Raw genomic sequence first — 21,954 nt, forward strand, 5'->3', positions numbered from 1 at the left:
TAACTCTAGTTACTGTTACTAGGAAATAAAACAGCCCCAAATTGCCTTTTTTCCGAGGTAGCATTTGCTATTTCCTGCATTGGACGCTTTCTTCAAAATTGCATATCTTCAGGCGTATTGCACGGAACAGAAGTGCTTCATCATTGAGTTCATATCATTACCGTAGTTGAGAGCTTTATTTGATTTCATTTTTTAATCAAATACATTAGAAACACATACGTCTTTTGCACATGGACAGTCTTGTTTAGTATTTACATGTGTATCAAGCTTCGCATAAAACTTTACGTTATGTTGTGATGTGATCATTCTTTCAAAAGCCTTATGTTCCAATGTACAACGGCTTACTAGGTCATTTTTATATTTTCGCTTTATTTTTAACTACCAAAACAGCTCGTTTAAATACTCCCGAATAAAACAGTCGTGCGGCTGGTCCCTGTTTGCCCCGTATGTACAACGAACCGTAGCGAACAGCTTTACTAACAACAAATGCCGTGCTTTAAATATATCATTTAAAACAGTAACCCTACGCACCAAACAACCCCAACGATTGGTAATTGCATCTACTCTAGCCGTACACGTACACAAAAATCCCTACTGCCATTCATTCGACCATCCCACCGAAGCACCGAGATCATACGCCGTATCAGTGGGGACAGGTGGGAAGATTCACTGGGAAAAACACGTTCAGCTCGATCAGGCTCGACACGGTCAGGAAGCCGATGTACATCGACAGGCAGGTGAGGCCCACCTTCCAGTCGAGCTTGAAGCGATTGCACCAGAATGCCAGGTACAGGCCGCACAGTGTCGACAGGAGCGAGATGGCGGAGTAGGTGAGCCCGGACGAGTTAAGCGCAACCCACCGTTCGCCTGGGACGGCCGGGAAGGCAAGTGACTTGATCAACCAGGGCAACCCCAGACACAGCAGTATGTCGAACGTGTTCGAGCCGATCGAGTTGCTGATGCCCATCTCACCGTGGCCCTGGTTCGTGACGATAATGCTGGACACCGCCTCCGGTACGCTGGTGCCCGCCGCCAGGAACGTCAGTCCCATCACCGAGTCCGGTATGTCGATCGTGTCACCTTGAAAGTAGCGAAAGAACGGTTGATTATCTTTGAAAAGGTGGTTACCGTGCATCCGACCAGCTCGTGGCGGTAGTGACCCTGCCAGCTTACCGACGACGGTGATGAGGAACGCGACAAAGTAGGACGTGATGCCAATCCAGAAGATGCAGGCAAAGAAGGTGACCAGGCGCAGCCGGGGATAGCGCCGACAGTCGGGGATGGTCGCCCACAGTACCAGCGTGATGGGCCAGCGGCACACAAACGCCGTCAAGCTGTCGTCCCGATGGTTCCACGGTGAGGTCGCCAATTCTGGGGGGCGCGTAAACATCGAAAGTAACAGGCGAACTTTTTTTAATCGAAAGAAAGCGCTCTTGGTCGAGTTGGTCGGAGGTCACTGAGTGACGACACCACTTACCGTACTCCTCGAAGCTGTCATCGCTAGCGTCACTGTCGCAGGCATGCTGACCGTTCGTGCCGTTTTTGGCCGCTCCCGGGGCTGACTTTGCGCCCGCTCCATTCGAAAGCAGGGGCGAAATTTCCGTCACCTCCGTGTACGGGCGTATGTAGGATTTCCGGCGGAACGTTTTCGACATGAAGCGGTTGATCGTATCGTTGCAGTACATCGCTATCGGAATAGAGGAAGGATGAAGTGGGCATAATAAAATACTTCTTGAAGTATTTGATGTCTAAAGTATTATGCATTTTAATTGATTGAGATTTAAAGATCATCAGAACATCATCAAAACAAAGTAATGGATCTTCAATAGGCCAAGTAAAGCAAGACTTGATGCTGTGTCAAAGTAGATTGACCTTTGTGTCTCCTCATCCATTTGTCTACGTCAATTCTGTAACCATTCATACGTCACTGGCGTTGTACCAATATTTGTATAAGATAAAGCTCGTCAAAGCTCGACTCTATTTCATGTCTGATTGTTGGCTTTTGAACTTACGGCTGGAATATTCCATTCACAAATGCTACTTCTATCACTTGCAGACGATAAAGTTGACCGCCAGCAATCACAAAAATGCTTCCCGTCTTTGGAAAAGTACGAGAGATAATTTAATCTCACAAGTTCCGTGTTCATCCGTACAAAAATAGACTTCTTATTCCAACATGTCGGTCAGTGTCCGAATTTTCACCCCCAAAGAACGGTGCTTACAGCTGTTGCTTATGTCAAGTTCAGTGCCATTTCAACTCTCACTCTTCATTTCAACTCTGCGCTTCGCGGTGGCAACTGAAAGATTAAGATATTTATCCTAGCCAACCCCACATGTCCGAGCCAGCTTGCTTACATTGTTGCGTTCAGCTTGAGGGCATTATAAATTGTTCGGTCCGCCTTATCGGCCACATCAAGTGCACCGTTGGATGGTGGATGGTTACCGCAACCTACATTACGCAGTTGACAGGTGCAGTGTTGCGCAAACAGCAATGTTAAAAAAAACCAACTGGGCGCTCACCTCGCGTTCCAATTCGGCAAGCTCCCCAGCCTCAACCGAGCATTAGATAGCATTTTTTGGCCCGCGGGGCATTGAGCTTGACAATGGCGGTGCATAAAACCCCTGGAGCGATAACGTACAGATCTGGCAAGATATTGCAACTTTATGGCAAGTTTCGGAAGCTTGGGAGATAAGGGAGCTGATATCATTGCATTGGCACTCAACTCATCTCAGGAGAACGGAGCTGGGAGGGAATTAGGGAAGAGCTACTCCCCAGGGAGCTTAGATATTCTATTCTACATCTAGTTTAATCGTTTAATGATGGAATAGCACTCACCGGTAATGTAAAACACGTAAGCAGACACCAGTACTGTGGCCTCGTACCACATCACTTTGCCATCGTACAGGACTCCAATTAAACCCATCACCGCTATTCCGTACATCATGGAATCGCGCGTTACGGGCCACCATCTTAGCTGTACGACCTACAAATGTATCAAGAAAGGACGATTAATTCTAGAGATCTATGACATTCTAACGGAAGCCAACAAATCGACACCTCACCTGTCCACCTAACAGTCCACAAACGGCTGGCACGGCCAGAATGTTAAAGACGGCCGATCCTACCACAGCTCCAACGCCCAGATCGCCCTTCGTCACGAAAGTGCCCACGCAGTTGATGAATAGTTCCGGGCTGGAGGAGGCCGCCGCCATAAACGTAGCACCTGCCACATCTTCCTTCACCTGCAGTTCTACGTAGAGAAAGTAGCGATCAATTATTACGTCTTCCATTACGCCCCAACACCCGCCGGATGCTTCAATTACTTTTGCACATCAGCTCGATCGCCGGGACAAAGTAGTCATCGCACACGATGGCAAGCAGCCAGAAGCAGTAGCAGGCGATCACTATGTGCACCAATATCCAACCGTGTCTGCGATCTTCGCGCGTAAACCCATCCGAAGGAAACTCAAAGATGGCGGCCGGAGTACAATTCCGCTCGGTTTCGGCAGGTTCGGTCGCATTGTCGCCTCCATTCACGGTCGACTCTACTGTGGTGGAGCTAAACTCGGATGGAAGTGTTCCGTTAAGCAAATCCAACAGTTCCACCTCGCTCTGAGGTATGGTTAGCAGCCTTCGACCACCGGCTGCGCCAACCGAGCGCAAGCCATCACTCGTTCGTTTGCTGTCTGTTGGTGCTAAAGCAAGATTGAGCACATGTAACGACCCTAGACACAGCACAAACAGCACACGCAGCACAAACGCAAGGCGCACGCGTCGATTGCGGATGCCACAGAACGAACTATCGCTTGAGGTTTTAGTCCCAGCTTTGACCATCTCACGTGCCGACACTCGAACTCGAGTTTGCTTCTGCCGAATATCCTAAAAGCAATAACTTCGCTTCACTTGTCGTTCGTGCTGGAATCACTGCTAAGATTAGTGAATGTGCCTACACAACTACTACGTTTGCACTGTGCACCGTATCCTTGGGACCGCGCCGCTCTTCCACACACAACCACTGCCAGTCTATGAAGAAAGTCAACCTGCCCGTTCCGGGGCGCTTTTATAGTTCCACTGCTCAATACATTGTCTACCGTGGCTGTCCGATGCGACAGCATCCGTCCTGCTCGTTTGGCATCGGATTCTGCGCTTGGAGCAGACGCCGTGGGTCAAGATGCGGATGTTGTCAGATCGGTAAGCAGAGCTCGCTCGCCTCTGTGCATTGTTTGCAGGGTGGGTGAGTATACCGTCATAAATCAACAACCATCCGTCGCAGCCCGGTTACTGCACCGCCGTGCAGCGTCGTTGTCCCTTTTCCATTTCAGCTGATCGTCACAGTTTGTGCGCGCGGCAGAGATAAGCGACAGGTTGTACACCAAATGCGTCTCCGTTGGTTGCGATGATGCTACTGTATGGTCAATTCAGAGCCGAACTCTTTTATTTGGACACTTGATAAGGATCTTTGGCAAAATGACAATCATTTCACATCTGTTCAGCTCCTATGGATAACGTTTGAATTAGTGACAAAGCTTCACCAGGAAGTTAGATGCACTTGGCCGCAATGCTCATTTGGTTCCGCACATGTGCATTTGTTGATGTCTTGGAGTGATGTGAGTGCGGCTTCGCACAGTGCCTTCATGATCAATATTTGCTCGGCAGTGATATAACTTTTCAGTTCGTGCAGGTTGTTTGGACACTCGCGTGGAATGGAAAAGAGAATGTGATGGGAACTGCAGCGCCTTAGCAAGCCAAAGTTAAAGTACGGCAACGTGGTAGACAGTTGGGACCTTCCTTACTAAATGGATGCAGTTCTAGCCAGTCATCCACACGTGTGTAAACCAACTACGTGACTTTGGGAGGAATGTTTTAAGCTACCACGTTCAACTATTCCATTTCGGGAATCTATATGACTCATTTTGAACATTTGCAGCTAATACTGAATGATATTATTGAACCCACGGGAAAGTAAAACCAGTATGACCTGTACCTTAGCAACGTAACATGTATTTCTGTATATTCATAATTCACTACTACGTTTTGAAACACGCACAAACACTCTTTGTTAGATTCATCTTGGTTTGCTTGTTTTGTCTGTTGATGTCTGTAATATGCAGTTTATTTTTTTCTCTTCTTAAGAGATCGTACACAACTAACAAGGGGAAAACGGAAACGCTGTTTTTTGGAGTTAGAGCTTACCACCTCCCAGAAGGTACACTTGATCGCATGGAATCGCATTCGCGGGATGGAGGGTAAATATTTACAACAGATCAACGGTTATCGCTCCAGCACACGAGACACATCATCGACATCATCATCTCGTTTGTGGCAAACGAGGCTAGGGATTTTCGAGAAGCTCAAGTGTGCCAACAGTACGTGACGCGGTACACGTGCCCAACTAAGTCCAGCTTGGAGAAAAGAAGTATGTGTTGGAAAAAGACATGCTTGGCATCTTCTCTCATAACCACACTATGGTGTGTTAATGCACAAAACAGATTTCTATGTTCTTATAATTGTTTTCTTGTGGATACTTTCGAAGATCAAATGATTTGGTCTACAAATTTTAGTGATCCTGTGTTACCTGTTTTGATAGATGCTTTACTTACAATTGCTTACAATTTACAAATATTCTTTTGCTGTTGTTTCTTTTCTTCTTTTTTCCTGTGTGACGCTGTTAGTCATATCCCTGCTTTCCTGAGAACAACATCCAAACTTCAAACTCGAACAAACAACTAACGACGGTTTGACTTTATGGTTAAGTTGTTTCGTCGTATGAAAAGGGGAGTGCTTACGCCAACTGTGTGTGTTTTTTGTGAGTTGTGAGGAAAATACTGTGGATTACTTTAATGCTACTGGGTGATCCACAGTGTTGAGATTGTGTTTGAAGCACCCGATAGCTCTGGAATGTGTAGCCTATTAACTGACCATTCGACAGCTTACTGCAGAGATTACCGTTGTCATAGGTAAACTAGAGAGCTTATAATACGCTGGCTGGGTTGGTAGATACATGGACAACAATGCATACAGCTTGATCTACATACCCGTCAGAGGGTTTTCACCTCTCAAGATGTGTATTTTTCCACTCAAGAGGAGTGGAATCCAAAAAAATATGTTTGGACCTTAGCAAACCTTGGCTACGCTACCCGGTGCTAATTTCGGTCGCCACCAAAGGTTTGCACGCCCAAAACCGCCCTCGATTCGATTCCCTAATCGCACAACTGCCCGCTCCTGGGCAGCAGAACTTCTTGCAGCACTACCACACCACAAACACATCCCAGCATCTACGCTGGCTCACCGTCCACAGGTCGGCAGGTTGACGCGGAAGAACACGTTCAGCTCGATCAAGCTGGCCAGGATGAGGAATACCGCATACATGATAAGGCAGGCGTTGCCGACCCGTCGGTCCAGCTTGAACTTGTTCAGCGAAAAGGCGATATACAGCATCAGCAGCGTGGAGAGGAGCGAGATGGCCGAATACTCCAGCCCGGCCGAGTTGATGCCGACCCAGTGGTGGCCCGGTTCGATCGGTGAGAAGGCCGCCTTGATGAACCAGGGCAACCCCAGGCACAGCAGTATGTCGAACGTGTTCGAGCCGATCGAGTTGCTGATGCCCATCGAACCGTGACCTGAAGGGTAAAAGGAGGGTTATGTATGTACAGGTTGGACCATTTTAGTTCGTGTGCTGCCCAGCCCATGAGATACAAACCTTGCTTTGCCACTATCACACTGGAAACGGCCTCCGGCACGCTCGTACCGGCGGCCAAAAACGTGATGCCCATTACGGAGTCCGGTATCTTGAGCGTATCGCCTGTGTGTGGAAAGCAGAAGTAGATCCAGAGGATTAGTTTATCGTATGTAGGTGGGAATTGGGGATGGTTGGACACGGAAGGGGAGCGACCCGCATGCCCATCATTATCTGATAAGTATATTCTTTTTGATGAGAATGTTTGACCTGTGTGGTGGTGTAAGTACTGAGCGATACTTGCAGCCTTATCGACCACGTTTGTCGAACGTGTAGATGATAGGCAAAACGGTCAAATTAAACATTTTCTGCAATGATTGTACATGTTTGTCTCACTACGCCCTACGGACTATTACCGCACACTATCTATTTCGCGGGGGGTGAAGACCTGCTAATGCGCAATATGTTGATAATATTATTGTTTTATGTTCCAATTTATCCATTTTTTGCGCATTTTCATATTTTATTAACTCATTTTGAAGTCGAAAGGTAAGTCGTTATTTTTGGCTGTAATTTACTTTATCGTACAGGGGTTTGCGTCCTAGGCTGCTCCAAGACGGATCTGAAGTTTTCACGTTATTGCGATCAAACGCGTAGACGGTCCCTTCTTTGTATTGTATTGTATTGTATTGTACTGTATGGAATTGATTTTTGAGGAAGTAATTGGCTGAGCGAAGTGCCCTTAATGCTTAATATTAATCTATCACTTAAATCCAGCAATAAATAGCTCAGAAATAACCGAAAAATTACGTATGATAACGAACAGTACTGTAAGTTTGGTTAAAAAAAATATTAAAACAACATTTTAATTAAACGCCTTTAATTTATGAGAATTTGGAACTTCGTCAAAATTGTACCAAACAGTACTAATTGCATGTATTTTGATGATATCATGTGTCAAATGCAATATGAATAGTAAATTAAATGAAATTTTATAATCGAAATTTAATTGGTAGTCTGGCCTAAAATAGAAAAATATCGATTTGCACAGATATTTGAAGTGATATGTGCGGAATTAATTCCGTATCATAATGTAGCAGTAAATTATGTTAATTTTCAATTTGTATGGCTACTTGTTTTTAATTTTGGGTGACTTTTTGACAACATAATAAAATTAAATTGGTAATGTTATTTTTTTATTCAAAAAAAACTTCAAGTGTAATTTATACCATTATCATTGCCATCAAAAGTAATCGAAACCAAAAAGATTTTACAGATACCATTAATTTGTAGGAGAAGTAAACATTTTCGGGATGCAACCAAAAAACCATAGACAACCCTGTAAGCTAACGAAAAGAAACCATGAACGTATTCCATAATGTCACATAGATTATGGCAACTGTATTAGGCGAGGCAAGAACCCTGCAATTGAGGGTAATTTACAAATTGCCTTGTCCAAAAAGTCTAGAAGGTCTTTTTTAACTGATTTGGCAACTTATTCAGTTATCAGTATTCAGTTCAGTTAATGACCGTGATTTCCAATGCGACACCCTTTTTCTTTTCAACAAACATACCCACCTTCGTTGAAAAAGCAACAAAAACCTACCAATGATCGTTATCATCCACGCGACGACGTACGACAGCGAGCCAATCCACACGATGCACATGATGAACGTCAGCGGGAACCAGTTCCGGAAGCGTGGCGTCTCGCAGTTCGGTATGGTGAACATGAACAGCAGATGGATCGGCCAGGTAATGATCCACGAGAACTGCGTGAACGCACTCTTGCCGAGCGGGTACTTTAGCAGCTTAAACTCATCCTCATCATCCTTCTCTGGCGCACTTTCCCCCTCGTTGCCGTTAGCTCCGCCCTCAACGTTGCCATCGACTTCCGCACCAGTGCTACCACCTTCCAGTGCTCTAACAACGGCCTCCGCCACCGGACCGGTTGTGCCGTGCCCATTCTCACCGTTCCACTCCTTCGGCGGTAGCGTACCGGCCACCGTTTCCTTCACACCATTCACGCCGGCGTCCTGCTCCTGGACCGGCGGTGTGGCTGGACTTGGCGGTGGCGGTGGTCGCTCGGGCACATCGCCTACCTCACCTTCGGCTGGGGCCGGGTCGACCGACGATGGGCCGGCGCTTGGCTTGTGTGTTTCGAGATCCGTCGTGGCGGTTGTCGTCCCGCCCGGCGGCGCACGCAAGTCGATCGATGTAAATGGCTTAATTTGCATTTCTACGTCCATCCCGCCAGCTGGTGACGTCAATTCCGCGGGTGCATCGATATGGGCCACATTCTTCAAGTTGCCGTTCTGCTGGAAGTGTCCGATGCGCAGCGGTGTGCGCGCCTCAATTGCCTCTAAATTGATTGGTTCGTTGTGGTCGTCGTCATCATCGTCATCATCGTCGTCGTTATACGTTATGTGGAGTTGATCATGTTGGACAGCAAGTAGGAAGATCAGTGGAAGAAAAGATGTACAAGATTTATTACTGACAGTCTCCGGAAAGAAACAAAAAATAGTTGTGATCTGGGTGCTGTTTTGGCATGTACAACCCAAACCGTGATAGCTAGTAACACTACCTTGCGTTCGGCTAGAATCCGACTTGAGGCTACTCGAGGTATCGTGGGATCTTCGCTTTCGGGCGTGCTTCAAACCACCTGTGTTGCATGTAGAGGTGTGTATAAGCGAGGAAAGACAGGGTGAAGTGCATCAATAATGAATCCATGGGCTATTACCAGTTTTTAGTAACTATTGGAGATTTAGGATCTCTAAGCTCTTGCGCATAACTCTCATGCAAACCATCACCATTTCACAATTCTACCAAGTATCTGCTTGATATTCATTCTCAATGATAACAAAAGATTTGAAGAAAAGAAGAATTGTTGATCATGAAACTGGATTCATCAAATTCTTGAATTCAAATATCTTAATATTGGATATTTTGGAAAAAACTATTTCAAACAAAATAATTCTTAATACCTGGTAGACCTGTGTGATGTTCTCCTAAACGTTAGGCATCTATAATAAGTGTACACTTATGTGTAATCTTTTTAAGAACTCTGTAGTGCAGTACAACACCGAAAGTACATTATGGCATTACCTCTAGCACACTTTTGGAACGACTTGTCATAGTACATCACAGCAATGTACACAATGTACAGCAACACCAATATCAGTGCCTCGTACCACTCGACCCGCTCGTCGTGGATGATGCAAATCAGGATGGCCACCGTAATGCCGTACGCCAAACAGTCCCTCGTCAGCGGCCACCAGTCCAGTGGCACTACCTGTCAACAAGACATCGAAGGCAGCATGCAAATTAATTAAAGTGAAAGAAGCGTGAAGAAATTAGCATTAGGAGTTACCATGCCAGCACCGATGCCACAGCAGGCCGCCACGGCCAGGATATTGAAGACGGCAGAGCCCACGATGGTGCCGACGCCGATGTCACCTTCGGTGATGAACGTGCCAATCACGTTCACGAACAGTTCTGGGGCGGAGGTGGCCGCTGCCATAAACGTGGCACCGGCTACATCGTTGGACATGTTTAACGCTGTTGGGAGGTAAAACAAGAAGAAAGCAAGTCCTGTTACAATCCGTCGATTAATGGTGTGATGGGCGTGCGTGTGTGTGCATATTGGTTTCGATTTAATTAAAACTCATGCAGAATCCCGCTAAGCGAGGCAAATATTGCTAGTTGACTGCAAGCCCAGCAGGGATGCTGTTTGCCGTTTAAGTTTGAGCGCACTTTGCGCAACATTCACCGCACTTACCTTGGCAAATCTTCTCGACGGCAGGTACAAAATACTTATCACAAACTACGGCCAAAGCTACAAATAAATATAAACTAGCGATTGCATGTAACACTACTGCCCCATTCTGGCGCTGCTCCTCGGTGAACAGGTCCCGGGGAAAGTCATCGATGGCGGGTTGTGTGCAGTTCATCCCTGTGGAAGGCATGCAAGAAGGCATACACACACACTTAATGTGAATAGCAAAACGAGCCTGAGTTTGTGGTGAATGTTGATAATATCTCTTGTTAAACTGTACTATAATTAAGCCATTGCGCGTTGACAAAGTGTTTTAAAAGCAAACAAATTGAAGACCACACATCTTGACACGTTAACCTCTCGTCGGTTCGTTTGTTCACTTTACGACAGTGATAGTTCCGGGCGGCTTCTCATGATCATTACAGAAGAGCAGAGGTACTGCTCCTACTTTCTAGAGCATTGGGCATGTGATTTAATTAGTCGATACCAAAGCAAGCTTCTTCAACTCCATAACTCAACACCATAACATATGGTATAGCTCGTCACTATGCCACTAAACCACACATACAAACAATATCTATCAGTGTCTTCGCGAGCATAATGTCCGTAGGTTTAATTGAAACAAATAGTAATCGTACGGTGGCAGCTTCGCCCCATCCTAAACCCTTTCGAGCTATGTTTCTTCCTTTGCACCGTCGAATTGTCAGCCTTGATCGTTTTAATTTTCGTTCCATTCAGCGTAGCGCCAGCTGACGCAAATCTCTTAGCCACACGTCATGTGATCGAGGCAGTTAAAGAAAGGGGACTTCTTCATCACCGTTAATTAACTGCTTCGCGAACGTACGGGGCGTTTTGCTGCTGACCTTTATATTAGTGGCATAAGCCGCTGGACGTCACATCGCTTGTTAGTGTGCTTCTAGATCAGTATCTATCTATTGATCGTATTTCACATGAAGAAACATGTGTTTTTTCTATAATCTATGTTTCCAGAATGGATATTGGTCACAAAAATGAAGAAACTAACATTTGCAGACATGACAAGAACTTGTAACATATAAGAAGAGTTCCCACAAATAGCCTGGAATTTCCAAGTACTACATCATTACAATGATTCAACCACTCTCTTAAACGCCATATACCTACAGGAAAAACGGCCAAGTGATTCGTGTGACCATATTTAATTGGTTCATATCTGCAATGCACTGGTGGGTTGTCACACATGTCCATCATGCTTTAATTGTTATGATTGCTGCAGTGGCAGATGCAAATGCGAATTGCGGCTAGTCCCGTCGGATGGCATTAGTTACTGCATATATCTTATGGACCCCGACGAAGGGCTACAACACAATATTTATAGCGGTTGTGCTCATCAAGCATCAAGATTTACCTAATTTAATTTTCATTGTTGATGATAATTCATATCGTAATGGCCGTAAATTCTGGGCCGTATTAAGCAGTACGCAAACTAAGCGGCGTGTGGCACCGCGACATTCAACACTTCAGAAAGGTCTACATTCGTGTGACGGCTTAGGGCCTCCACTCGTTAATTCGCTACTTTGTAAATCAAAACAGTTTGGTTTCATCTGAGTCTTTCAAAAACTAATTATTGCTCTCCTGCTATTGTACCTTTCATTTTACTGGGCTTTTTTTATAATTATAGTGACTACAGACTATAAGAGACATATTTATCTCTCTTACTAATCGCTATTTCACCTGAAGTGTATGATTTATGACATGCGTGATTAGCTTCTTAAGACGTCATCAAAAACACTACTAACACCGGATAACAACCAGTAGTAAATCATCTACTAGTAACAAATCAAACAAAGGCCATCATTACATCGCAAAAATTATCCCTGAACTGTCAACACCATGATACGTGGCTTCCTGTGCCTTGTTTGTTTTACGCTCATCTTGTGCCTTCGATTAAATCTGGTACGTTGGTAAATGTACATTGGCTCGAAAATTTTCCTGTCAAGATTTATCTTCAAGATTACTACCGTTCCGAGAGGCAACATATAAATCAAAGTACTATTTGCCAAGGGTACAGATAGTCACTATAGTTGCTAGATGTTAGATTCCATTGCTGCTGTTCGGATTATTATATCATTTCAGCTAACAGCATTAATTCATAAAAGTTTACTAATAAGTGTTTCTAAATTTGTATTTGAATATTTACACAGTCTTCTTATAACTAATCACAAACCAAAGCAATATTAGTTCTAAGACTGTTCACCACGTTTGAGAATCGTCGTCATGTTTTGTCCGCCTACTGAAACTACCTGTTTGTTTACTATCCACCAGAACCAAACAATTCACTGTAATTGAGAAGCACAACGACCTTTCCGTTGTTAGTGTATCATTTCTGGTTGCGGTTGGTGGTGTTGTTGTTGTTGTTGTTGAACCTCACCCTCACTGTTTGTATCGTATCGTACCCGTAGCTCATATTGCACCAATTCAATCAATCTCGTGTCGAACGAAAACAGTAAAGCCGGTTTGTTTACGACCCTCGAAAACGGGGTGCGTTTTGTTGACAAAAGGCCAATGACGCTGTGATGTGGCGTGTGATGGCATTTTATGAGGAAAAAAAATGTGTCCACCCAAAGAATGTGCGTTAAATGCACTATGATTTTTTTCATAATCTTACCCAATCGTATTCATCTCGATTTTACAATCTCTTTATAATGTAGCCAAATAGGAATGTTAAGCCAAACCAATGTAAATGACGCCTGATCACATTTTTCACACTATATTAGCAAGTTTCATGGCCTCTTAGAAACGATCATTTCAATCATATGATTGTATCTAACTAACTTGAATCGCCTCTGATGCTATTTTGGGCAGAATATGTTTTCAAGTTAGAGCTCCTTTAAGGCAGATCTCTTTGGGATCACGTTTTGGAAATGCTCATTTATAATGACTCTCATATTTAAGTACGAGTAAAGGCGACAGAAGACATTAGGTTCATTCTAGAAATAAATATTTTAATCAAAACAATACGTAAACTTTAACACTTTTTAACAACTTTTAAACACTTTTTAACATTTAACAAAGTATGATTTCTGACATTTTGTTGATGCAAAATTGAATGTTTCCTCCTAAAGGTTTCTTTAGACCTTGCGTGAAAGTGATCTTGAAATTTAGTTTTTCTGCTATATTTCATTAAATATTAATCAGGCTGATCGTAGACAAAAAAGAAAGAATATTGAGTTCTTCAACCATTTAGACTGCAAAATATATTGATATAATGAATTAAATGTATTTGTTTAAATTCCTCGCTTTGAAGCTTGAAGCTTTGAAGCTTCACGGTAAAACAATAATAGTCAGTGGGGAATCACAATGCATTTAATTCTATATTAGGATGTGTTATAGTCCAAATATCTGGGGAATTCAATATCCTTTCTTTTGGTGTATGATGAGCCATAATCTGATTTAAATTGAATAAAATACAGTAGAAAAACAAAACATCACGATCAATTTCATTGGAAGTGTAATTCGGGCTTAATTTAGCGTGAGAATCTAAAGCAACAAGGGAAATTTTCCTCTACCGTATGAATCATTTTGTACAACAACAACAATTTCGTAAGATTTGGTGTATAAATCAATCAATTAAAACGTAACCTTCACACACTTCCCCGAGCATTTCCGGGCAAAAACATGAAGTGCAACAATGTTGCCCATCTTCCCGCACATGCAACATTGTAGTGCCGTACAGGAAACGACGAAAGAGGGGAGAGGGAGCAAACCCCTAAACATAGCGCCAGTAAATAAATTACAAAAAGCTTCACCGGTGGAAAACAAAACAGGGGGAGTTTGAGTCATTGTCAAGCACGAACCGATGCGACAACAATCATACACACACCCCGTTCGGATCGGTGTTGTTGTTTAATCAAATGATTGATCTGCCACATTCTGCCGCATACAAGCGTGCATACAATGGAGGGTGTGTGGCGCGAAAAGAAGCAGGCACAAGAGCACGTGTGTACTGCAGGAGCAATAGTAGAACTAGTAGCAGTAGTAATTGTAGTAGAAGTAGTGCATATTATAAATACAAAAAATGTAAAGATAGCACGAGATTCAACGCCACAAAAAAGATGTTCAACCAATGAGTGGCCAACAATATGTTAAGCATTAATATTTGAACTTTTTTATATTTATTCTCATGTTTCAGGGTGATAATTGAACGAGCAAATATGATCGACATACAAATATTAGTAATAAAAACAAACTTGTCGATAGGAAGTAAACGTCATCAATATACGCTCTAATGGCAATTTAAACCAAACGAGAAGAAAAAAAAACGATTACTACCGCCACACAGTATTCGCATGGTGGTGAACTCATTGATTTTGATCGTGGGATCTTCCCATACTACGGCGCAAGGTCGCTCCGACAACCAACAACAACGATGACGACAACAACGTCACAGCATCCCCCGCCAGTGGCTCCCCAACGCTGCGCTATCGATCCGAAACGATCGCCTGGGAATGGAAGGCGACGCCCCAAACAGAAATTGACGGGGTGCATTAGAGGGAAGAAGTGGCGCATTGCACCACAGGACGGCATTAATTATACGGTGTGCACCCGCGTAAAGTTCCGCACACACCACTGTCCTTCTCTTTTTAACTCATACTGACTCTCTCTCTCTTGTTCTAGCCCGTTTGCCTACCTCACACAGCTGACAGCGTTTGCAGGGCGATAGCTTCCCCTAATCGGAGCGGGCCAATCAGTAGATTATTGAATGCTAATTGTCAGTGTTGCAAGTGACCACCTTTCTGTACAGGGTGGGGTGTGATGCAAAGGGGATGGGAAGTTGTTTTTTATTGCTTTTAACGGGGGGGGGGACCACGATCGTGAGTTTGTGTTGACCAGCGAACGATCTGATCGGAAGTTTGACAGTAACAAAACGTGTAAAAAAAGACACACACATGCGGAACACTTCCCTTTTTGAGGGTGGGATGCTACCGGTGTATTGATAACCGGCCTGCTAAATGTGTCTATTTGTCGGTACGGTAAACTGTTAACAGCCAGCGTCACACAGCTTCCACACGCGGCCTGACAGGCGTGCAGGGTGCGATACGAAAAGGTCAAACAAATTTGTCGTACACCCATGGTCGCTGGCGGAGGCCGGGAGCCGGTGAATTTGTGTCAGAATCGCGTGGTAGCCATTTTTTGCATATAAAGCAGGGAATGCTTGAACTTTACATCTGCTTTATTTTGGGTTATAATTATTATTTTTTAAACTTAAGTTTTTTGTATAAATTGAAAAATATCGTGTATGTTTGACTATTTCTCAACATGCTTTGAAATCGTTGCACGTTGTATCGTTAGTTTCAATAAACTAATCAAACCAAATAGTGTAATTATTGCACAAGACCCAACTATATTGCACACTACATATAAATTGTTGTTTTTTTTTCACTCATTTATGAAACATATATGAAAGCTAGCATTTTTTCATAAATATTGAGCATTTCTACCACCAATTCCACTATTTTTTTAATAGTTCTTTTTCTGCTTTTCAAACATCAATGAAAATATTTTGACTGATTTGGATCAAAATGAATGATTTTTTTTAGTTAAACAGCTTAGAATTGTGCCTCACAAAAAAGGTTTATTTCGCCCTGTGAAACACTTAGACTGTATATTTTGATTGTGATCAAACAAATATAGTTAATTCTCACAATTCGGTAGCAAACATTTTGACTTTTTGTAAAAAAAAACATTTATTTTAATCAACTATTTAATAATTTTAATAAAGAAATTTCTTCCATAGTCAACGAAAGTCCCTTCATTTTGGCAGTATTTTGTTTACCGTTGGCGTGCGGCAGTAGGTGTAAGTTTTCTACCCTAAACACTAAACTCGATAGTAAAATATCCAGTTTAAGGATTTTTTGTAGGTTTTAGTATACTGGAAAGTGTGCAATAATAGAATTTTGAGTTTTTAAAGTATGCAAAAAATGGACTATAACACCCATAACAAGAATATTGTGGTTTTGTCTATGTCAATACATATGAAATACGTTGGATGTTCCCTTAAGTATGCAACAATTTGCAAATTACCCTAATTAGGTAATAACAGATGTAATCGATTCATAAGTATTCCACTCAACAGTTTAAAAATCTTTACAATATTTATAAACACTTGTTTCAAAAGCATATTACTAAGTAAATAGGTAGTATTTTACTACAACATAAATTAATTGATCAATCAACTGATTTATGATGTTTGAGGATTAAGAATAATCCATTTTGAATTCTTGAGAAGCGTTCGTCAATTTTTAGATTTTAAATTGAAATATTGTATTTTTTGCAATTTATCAATTTTCATGAATATAGAACATATTGTTCTCTTAGTTTTTTGTTTTGTTGTTGCATAGAATGTTGAGATAATTATTATGATATATTTTTTATTCGAAAGTATATAGCAAAATTGCTTTTCCAATTTAAGTAAGTGATAATTTTCCTCATTTTGTAATATTTTTAATTTTTATAACACGATGTGTTGACAGTAATTTGAAAACAAATACAATTATTTTTACTTTTTGAAACAAAATTAGATTTACTAAAATTCCAACTCTCAACCCATTGTGCTGTTTATTTGGAATGTATATTATTTGTTGTTTCAAGCAATTTATAAGCTACCAGGCGTCTCCATGCAATTCCTGTTTCCTGAAGTACGCGATACTTGATAGCGTTTCAAACATCTTTGCCGATCACAAACAGTAGTCAAATTATTATACTTTCTCTCTCACACACGCAGACACAAATAGCACGGCCCAAATATGCCACAATGACGCTTCCGAGAATTCACCCCCTCCGAGCAAATGGCAAAAGCATTTGTAAGATCGTAAAATTAACATCGACCCGCTCGGAGGGGTGTTGATGGCTGGTTCAACTACTGATACACGTTAACGTTGTCCAATACGGTGCCCGAAACGGAGCTGGACAGCCAAACCCCTTGGGCGCACCCGATCGCAGGCCGCAGCAGGAGAGGTAAAGGTGCAAGTAATGTATGTAAGCGGCCAACCCAATCGAGCACGCTCTCTCGGGGGTCGCTCGGAGGATAGATGTTTAACGAAATTAATTGAATCTTATTGTGAAGAAATTGTGGAGCATTATTTATCAAATAAAACTGCCGCTCGGGCTCAGGTCGCCCGCTCACGCCCGCCTCCGAAGGGTGTTCGGCAAATGGTCCGACCGGCTAGCAGCATAGCTGGACGACCGGGCCTGATCGTTTTCCGGCTTGTCAAGCTTCTTGGGCCGAGCTTAATATAGCGATGTGTGGGGAGCGGGTGGTGTACATTTGTATTTTGATTCGTGGAGAATCACGACAGCGGCAGCACGAGTAGCAAATTTGCATACATTCTTCCGTTTTTGCTTTGTGGGGTTCGTTTCTTGCGTCGGAAGATCGAAAGACACCTTTTCTAGGAACAGCATAATAAACTGATGTACTGAGAGGGTTCCTTTTGAATATGTACTTTTCCACACAATGTCTACAACTTAACAATACCTTAAATAGGTACAACATTTAAATTGATACTAATTTTACCAACAAAAAAAGGTTAATTGTTTTGCTTCTTTTTTTCACCAAAAACTTGATCACTCATTGACATTGTTACATCCACACAAGCTCATTTGTCACTAGTTTTTGGGTGCTATCAACAGCTTGTTCAACACCTATATTTGTCTTCACTTAGTCAACTCTCATCCGACTCTAATTCCAATCTAACATACACACACATGCTTGCGCTCGGTTCACCTGTAGTCGGTTGCGGGTTGTCGCTTCTTCACCGAACATACCCAAGCATCTAGCAACTATCTTCCGACGGTCGACCACATCAAACGAGAAGCGTTACACAATGGTCGTCAATTCAGGACGACAGGGCAAATTGAACCGGGGGAAAAATGAAGACACACACAGACACACTCGCACACAGCCACAACTCAGGCACAACTGGCTGAACGAACGAACACTACGGTAGGGAGCTGTTACAGTCCACAGGTTTCGGATGGGAGCATCTGGAGACATCCATGAGCGATTACGATCGTTCTAAAGTCACTTGAAGACACTCTAATGTAGATCAATTGCGGAACGAATCTTAGGGAAAACGTTATGTTTAACTATTTCGGCAAACAATAAAGATCTTATTAAGCGTCCTTCGATTAAACAACACAGCATCTCCAAAGTTCATGTAATATCATCTGTTCTGTTCGTTTTCCGTACGATTCTCTTCTACTACCTTCGAACGGATATGCAGCATTGTGCAAAAGGGCACCACAATCACACACACTTTCTCTCACAAACACACAGACACGCGTCTTCACATGGTCTTTGCAAAGGTGGCTCCAATCTTCAACTCTTATTGTGGTCCAGCAGCGTTGTGTGCGTGAGCGTTTTCGATTCCGACCGCAACGACAGCGACCGCGACGACGACGGCGGCGGGTTTGGTTAGGACGGGTTGGTTTGTGACCACTTTATTCTTCAATCTTCCCATTTTCTTAAATTAAGTGCCATATTCTTCTCTATGATTATCCATAATGCCCCTTATCCGTCCACCGGGAGGGTTTTATCCGATACGATCGTCCGGCCAAGTCAAGCTGCTGCTGCTGTTGCGGCAACAACCAGCGAACGCTGGTGCTCGCCGGTGCAAACTTGGTGCTGGCCTCCCGCCTCCCCTACCCCACACGCACTCACTCAATTTCGTGGGCCACCGAAGCCGCCCGGGAGCTTCACTTTGCGTTCTTGATTTGAATTTCGTGTGCCACCCCCTTACCCTTGCCGTCCCATGCGGCCAGTGGAGTGGTTTTCGAAACGTCCGTCATTCGCTTTCCGTTTCGCAAATGAGAGCTGCTCCGTCAGTGGAAGCAAGGCATCGATTATAGAACACGAAGGATGTCTTCGAACGGATTGCTTATTAAACTATTGATCAGAATTGTTGAAATGCTTTAAAGAAGCTCAAAAAACTTGCTATTGTTTCACCAAACTAATAATCACTCTTATAGATAGCACATATAGAGAGGCACAACACATAACGGCAACACAAAACGATCGCACGATCGAACCTAGCGCGCAACATAAAACACTTTAACAGCAACGAAATCGTGTAAATTAGCTCGACTCTTCTCCTACTCCTAAACGGCTGTAAAGGCAAAGTGTGTATCCGTGTATCGCTAACCATTGCTACGCGCCAGCCCCCAGTAGTCCGATTCGTCCATGTTGATTAAATCACAGTCAAATTCCAACTGACCAACCGAATCCGTTTTGCGCTTATGTATAGCTCGCGCTGCAAAAAGTGTGACCAACGGGGGCCAGGCCTGGCGAACCGACAAAACCGCCCCCCCCCCACCCTCCTCTACACCTCTATGTATATCCGTATACATACCACCGGTCGGTCGGTCCATTCGCGTCGCGCTGCGGTGACACACACAGCGCTGTCAATGGCGTAATGACAGCCGGGCGCAACGGGACCGTCCGCCGCAGCTAAACTTTCATCGCGAGAGGCGAACCAACGGGACCGAGGGAGGGGTCGACCACGGTGAACTTTAACACGCACATCGCAGCACAGCATCACATGGGCGCGGGCACAACACACCGACGAATTCCGGCACCGCATGCTGTGCTGTGTCCCACTGTGCGCGTCCGATTTGCGAGCGTGTTGATCATCGGTGCGCTCTCCCGCACACAGCGAAGACCGATCGGCTAGCACATATATGTGTATATTGGAGATTGTTGTCAATTGTATTGTGTGCTCCCAGCATTCATCATCTGCCACCTCCACCTACCTATTGTGTATATTGTCGGAGCGCGACGGTTGGGCGCACGTTTGGAACGAGAATAGATCGGCTGTTGCTGCAGCGGACGGACGGCGTACTGATACCGCGTATCGGGCGTACGAGCGGTACGAGAGCACTTGAGAGCGCGATCAAGTTCGGGAGCGAACCCCTGTGCATTAGTGCGCTCGTTCTTTTAATCAATCAATAATGTGGGCTAGAACGACAGCCAGGTTGTACACGATCAAGCCACGGTTCATCGCTTGAAGACGCGCGCACAGTGCTTGCAAAATATGTGGTTGGTTCGTGTGTGTGTGTTTTTAAGGGTTAAATTAAGTTTGACGAGGACGTTTAGCAGTTCGAAGGAGACGCATGATGTTTCACGATGTTGCGAGTCGCACAAACTGCATTCAGCGAGATTTCTGTTTCCCAACAGTTCTAATGCCAGTGTTCGACAGTTCTATTTCTAATAAATAAATAAATACATGTATAAATAAATAAATTAATAAATAAATAAATAAATAAATAAATAAATAAATAGATGATAATTTAAATAAATTAATTGGTTAATTAATTAAAGAAATTAATTAATAAATAAAAAAATCATAAATAAAAACATTTTATTAAAAATCATAAATAAATAATATACATTAATCAATCAATCAATCAATAAAGTAATAAATTAAATATATTATTGTTGATTAATTAAATAATTAATAAATTAGAAAAAATAAATCAATTAAATAATTAATAAATCAATTAATTAATTAATTAATAACAAAATAAATAATTCATTAAATAAAAATTAATAATTCGATACAATTCTATAATTCTATACTTATTGGATCTATAGCGAGTTTGTACAAAAAGCTTGTTTAATTAACCGAAAAATCGGCAAAAAATAAAATTTCCTTGCAAACCGGCGTCGGCAACATTTTCATGAAAAAGGTCAAGTTTAAGGAGGCTGTTGGTCAAATTTATAAAAGATACTCTTATTTCCTGATATATTATGAAACGGAGATAGAAAGATAGAAATAAAATAAATTTTCAGATGTTACTCAAACAACATTAAGCTTAAACGACTGAAACTAAATGTTCATACAAAAACAAAATTGCTTTATAGATGTCACTTTTTACTAATCGTTATATTTCTATCTTTTTTCTGATAATGTGTTTCGTCTATCTTTAACCGATCTTATCCTTATCAACGCGAGGCTAGTCTATCCACCATTTTACTATTTTTAAAATCATTCAGTCGTTTACAATTTGCTAAACGGAGTCTTTAATTCCTTTTAGGCTGCGATGTTAAGTTTTTTAGACCACATTTAGGAGTCGTTTAGTGCAGCGATCGGCAAAATGCGGCTTGCGAGCCACATGCGGCTCTTTGATATCAAGATGGCGGCTCTTAACAGTTCATATACTTCATAGAACTTTCACACATGTTTGCTCTTGGTTAACAATTTGGCTCTTCACGTGAAACTCTACGAACATTATGGTAGAATTTTGGCTCTTTCGGTCGTAACGTTGGTTTAGTGCATCTCTAACGCTTCTGCAAACTTTGCCGATCCCTGGCTTAGAGCATCATTGGATTGCTCTCGGCGCCATGCCAACCACTGGTCTTCAGATAAAACCGTTGATGCAATGGGGCAAGTCAATTTCATATAAGCAGAGTGTCTACCGCTTTTTACGGGACAGTAGTGCAGAGTGATACATTTTTGAACCGCCCATACA

At 42.9% G+C, this 21,954-nt stretch overlaps 2 protein-coding genes across 8 annotated transcripts; both read right to left on the reverse strand.

Moving 5' to 3' along the window:
- Nucleotides 1-349: 349 nt before the first annotated feature.
- On the reverse strand, nt 350-4,048 carry LOC121600672 (sodium/potassium/calcium exchanger 3-like). Its single transcript, XM_041929504.1, has 6 exons — nt 3,325-4,048; nt 3,064-3,251; nt 2,837-2,984; nt 1,478-1,687; nt 1,174-1,371; nt 350-1,080 (listed from the first exon to the last, which is right to left on the reverse strand). Exons 1-6 carry the CDS (start codon nt 3,833-3,835, stop codon nt 644-646), a joined length of 1,692 nt encoding a protein of 563 aa, XP_041785438.1. The 5' UTR covers nt 3,836-4,048; the 3' UTR covers nt 350-643.
- Nucleotides 4,049-4,982: 934 nt separating this feature from the next.
- Nucleotides 4,983-20,332, reverse strand: LOC121600667 (sodium/potassium/calcium exchanger 4). Of its 7 annotated transcripts, none has more exons than XM_041929497.1 (8): nt 20,236-20,332; nt 10,453-10,626; nt 10,045-10,232; nt 9,780-9,966; nt 9,259-9,336; nt 8,284-9,036; nt 6,702-6,803; nt 4,983-6,621 (listed from the first exon to the last, which is right to left on the reverse strand). In XM_041929497.1, the coding sequence occupies exons 2-8, from the start codon at nt 10,622-10,624 to the stop codon at nt 6,287-6,289; spliced, it is 1,815 nt and encodes a 604-aa protein (XP_041785431.1). In that variant the 5' UTR covers nt 10,625-10,626; nt 20,236-20,332; the 3' UTR covers nt 4,983-6,286. The 7 variants fall into 7 exon arrangements, with proteins under 7 accessions (XP_041785431.1, XP_041785428.1, XP_041785427.1 ...); XM_041929494.1 differs by lacking the exon at nt 20,236-20,332 and adding an exon at nt 19,836-20,112; XM_041929493.1 differs by lacking the exon at nt 20,236-20,332 and adding an exon at nt 19,629-19,696.
- Nucleotides 20,333-21,954: the final 1,622 nt, after the last annotated feature.

The sequence above is a fragment of the Anopheles merus genome, chromosome 3L (genome assembly GCF_017562075.2).
Source record: "Anopheles merus strain MAF chromosome 3L, AmerM5.1, whole genome shotgun sequence".
NCBI classification, from domain to species: domain Eukaryota; kingdom Metazoa; phylum Arthropoda; class Insecta; order Diptera; family Culicidae; genus Anopheles; species Anopheles merus.

Coding starts and splice junctions, on each gene's coding strand:
- LOC121600672 (XM_041929504.1), bottom strand. CDS start 3,835: ATGGTCAAAGCTGGGACTAAAACCTCAAGCGATAGTTCGTTCTGTGGC. Junction 1,372..1,477: donor TGACAGCTTCGAGGAGTACG/GTAAGTGGTGTC, acceptor CGCGCCCCCCAG/AATTGGCGACCTCACCGTGG. Junction 1,081..1,173: donor GTTCCTCATCACCGTCGTCG/GTAAGCTGGCAG, acceptor GCTACTTTCAAG/GTGACACGATCGACATACCG.
- LOC121600667 (XM_041929493.1), bottom strand. CDS start 19,668: ATGGACGAATCGGACTACTGGGGGCTGGCGCGTAGCAATG. Junction 10,233..10,452: donor CGTCGAGAAGATTTGCCAAG/GTAAGTGCGGTG, acceptor ACCTCCCAACAG/CGTTAAACATGTCCAACGAT. Junction 9,967..10,044: donor GTGGCATCGGTGCTGGCATG/GTAACTCCTAAT, acceptor TCTTGTTGACAG/GTAGTGCCACTGGACTGGTG.